General features: G+C 46.1%; 1 protein-coding gene across 1 annotated transcript in view; it reads right to left on the minus strand.

Annotated features, from left to right (window-relative positions):
* Positions 1-284: 284 nt before the first annotated feature.
* The window catches only part of LOC108798638 (cytochrome P450 2G1-like), a 36,352-nt gene continuing 33,266 nt past the window's right edge, over positions 285-3,370 (minus strand). The window contains exons 6-7 of the mRNA XM_018570402.1: positions 675-860; positions 285-577 (exon numbers count right to left, since the gene is read on the minus strand). Of these exons, the coding sequence (XP_018425904.1) occupies positions 369-577; positions 675-860 (395 nt within the window). The 3' untranslated portion in view covers positions 285-368. The remainder of the gene's footprint in view (positions 578-674; positions 861-3,370) is intronic.

Below are 3,370 nucleotides of genomic sequence, written 5' to 3' on the forward strand. Positions count from 1 at the left end.
ATTGGACAGGAAACTGTCAGCTCTGTGTTCAGCAATTTTTCTATGTCCGTTTTTGATCAAATAAAGTACATTTTCTTTACAAAAAAAATAACATTGTGGTTTGTCCCCACCATTGGTTAACCCTTGAACCGCCTTCATCTGTAAGACAGTTCGCACACAATTTTTCTTTTATGCTGCAAGTTTTGGTTACAGGTGGGGTAGACGAACCCGTCAAAAACAAAAATAAGGGTTATTCAAAGAGCTTGTTATCTCCAGGAGTGTAACAAACCCAGTATCAAAAGTATGTGAGATGTCTACAGAATCAAATGACCATTATAGGTTCTGAAAAAGAGAATGTTAATTTTCCACTAATGTATGTCCTCCAGTCTTTATCTTGTGTGTCCATGCATTTTTTTCATTCTGGGAATGGCTCTTAAATTAAAAGAGAGCCCTTCTTTTCGGATGGCCCGTCGGAGCACATCCAGGTTGAACGTGTCGGTGGTGTTTGCAGGTTGGAAGGAGAATTTCTGGAGCAGAGCAGTAAAAAAGAGGAAGATTTCCATCCGAGCCAAACCTTCTCCTGGGCAGATCCTCTTTCCTGGAACAAACAGAGAGCAGCAGATAGAAGAAGCCATGTGACCACAAAACAAGGCAGAAGAATCCACTATTAGTGATTCTCTCTCTCTGTTTCTTACCTGCGGAGAAAGGAATCAGAGCTTCCTGTGAACAGAACTTCCCATTCTCATCCAGGAAATTTTCCGGATTAAACTCATAAGGCCACTTCCAGTACTGTGGGTCTGATAGGGCAGATGCAAGGAGAGGAAATAAGGTGGTCCCCTGCAACACAACAGGGAAAGCATTTATGGCGCAAGCCCACTTTACTTACATTATGTTCAAAGGACAATTTCCACCCAATAGGCCTACCTAAATATCCAAGTCCTGGGAACAAACTTATCACCTCTTAAAGTTCCCTTTACAAATGTGGAAATATAATAGTTTTTTAATTTATATGTTGCTTTGGTGAGGAATTTAAGGAGGTAGTTTGGGTATCCCTCAGGGGAGGGACTTTTCTAATCTGTAAGAAGCCCTGACCTTTGCCTGGAAGGTGACATGTAGCAGGGGTGGAGCAAGGCTGGCCCTAAGGATCGGGGTCTATCTGGTTTTGACCCAGGTGGACCAGGGTACTTTGCCCCTATCAGGAACCTTGTGCCCGAGGAAGGGGAGTTAAGGGGGTGGAGGGTTGGGTTCATAAAATCAAGGCTCTTCCTCTTTGGAGGAGAACAACAAACTGCAGCTATGATAATACTGTGTATTACCAGCTACATCTTTATTTTTTTTGGAAGCATCAGTGGTGAGATTCACTGCAGTATACCAGGGGGAGGTTGGGGCTTTCTCAGCATGGAGTGCATGGTTCCAAGGGGAAACCCAAATTAATCCTGACCCTGTCGAAGACACCAGTGCTTAGACTTCACTGCAGTCATTGTTTCATCCAGTTTGTCTGTAGCTATATAATGTTGGAATATCAGTTTTAGCTGTAGCTGGCCTTATAATTTGATTAGTCTGCCAGTGTGTTCTCTGCCCTGGACACAAGAGGTAGTATTAGGTTTTTCATGTTCTTTATATATACGTATATATGATTTCAGTGCTGTGTATTTGTTTCTAACTAGCAATTATATAGCACCGAAAATGTACACAGCACTTTTGTTCATAATGTACATTAACATGCAAACATACACACACACACTACAACCGATATAGAGAGGAGCCCATTAACCTACCAGCATCTTTGGAGTGCACCAAGCACAAGGAGGTCATGCAAACTCCATGCATCTAATGTCCTGCTCATGATTCAAACCCCAGTGCTACAAAGTAGTGTACATGTTTGTAACATATACCACAGCTATAGACTGGGTTGGCTAGGAGTACGTTACCCAACCATTAAACACTGTGCCTCACCCCCCTGTATGATATACTGTAGATTACATACCCCCAGGGCCGCCATTAGGAATAATGGGGCCCTGTACAGCCTACTGGAAGGGCTCTCTCATTGTTTACATACATGTGCAAGCTCTATGCACATGTGTTAATTCTAATCAGATGGCTGGGATGGCAGGGTTGGTTTTAAATTTAATTTTTTTACTTTTTTCACTTAACTTTTGCTATCACAACAAGCCTCTGTGTGAAAAGCATTTGACAGTGATAGGTTTTCTTTATGTAGACATTAGGGGTCTTTTAGACAGCTGAAGTCTCCTCTGCCCTCCAATACAGACAATCAAGCGCAGGATTTTGCTTGATTGTCTGTTTACCTGTTTCAGACGAGTTTGTGACAGCTGTGAAGCAGTAAGCACTGAGATCACAGCACTTCCAGCTTCATTGATCACAGAGCATATCAGGGAATTCTCGGTCTACTCCGCTCTCCATCCTGACACAATTTGCCCTGGTTCCAGACCCCCCAGAGGAGCAGAGGACCCAGTAGAAAACAGTGGGGGCTGCAGGAAAGGGGGGAGGCATGATGTCAGGCTAGTACAATTTTTTTTTTTTTTTGAAGCCCGTGGACGTGCATCTCAACAAACTTCCCCCTGTGAACAAAAAAAGTGAACCGTGAAATCACATCACACAAAAACGTGCACAAGGGTGCAAGGTCCTTCCGAAGAAGGGACCCATTTCCCGACCCCCCGGGGCGCAAGGCTCCTGACAGGGGTTGAGATACTATGGTCCACCAACCCGAAGGCCGGTGGACCTTTCCTCTGGGGACCTGCCGAAACAGGTCCCCCATAGTACTTGGCAAGTGGGCTCTCCCGAAGAGAGACCCACTTCCTGGGTGGGAGGAGGCAGAGAACCCCGTAAGAGGCACAGAACCTCCTCCCTACATCAGGAATAGGCCCCGAAGGAACCTGCACCTTCAGCAATCTGTGGGTTTCAATCAAAAAATCAATCGTGCATCGTGCATAGAGTGCAATAAATAATACTAAAGTGTCAGTGCACCACGCTGACAGGCCTTAGGGGCCGGAGTGCAAAAATATTGCCCCGGACTAGCCATAAGGCCTGTCCAAGAGGCGTTGTGCAGAAAAAGCAAGGTGGTGTGTGACCAAGTGCACAGTGAGTCAAGTGGGGTCCCATACCCATGTGACTTTCTGCGCCCCCCTGGGACGCCCCCCCCAGGGGGCACAACACCACGGGCTTCTGCCGCCCCCGAACCCTCGAGCCAGACCAAGCTCCGCATCTGTTCAGTCAGAAAGCCATGTACTGAGCGGTTCCCCTCTCACAGGAAGCCGCCCCACACGCTCTTTCACTCCAGCGAGTACTAAGTAACCATCCCCCGCAAGGACGGTTCTTTTCCCCACCGAAAACTGATAAGAACAGATACTACACTTGATCTTAGCCAAAAGGC

The sequence above is a fragment of the Nanorana parkeri genome, unplaced genomic scaffold (genome assembly GCF_000935625.1).
Source record: "Nanorana parkeri isolate BGI_ZX_2015 unplaced genomic scaffold, ASM93562v1 scaffold1529, whole genome shotgun sequence".
NCBI lineage: Eukaryota > Metazoa > Chordata > Amphibia > Anura > Dicroglossidae > Nanorana > Nanorana parkeri.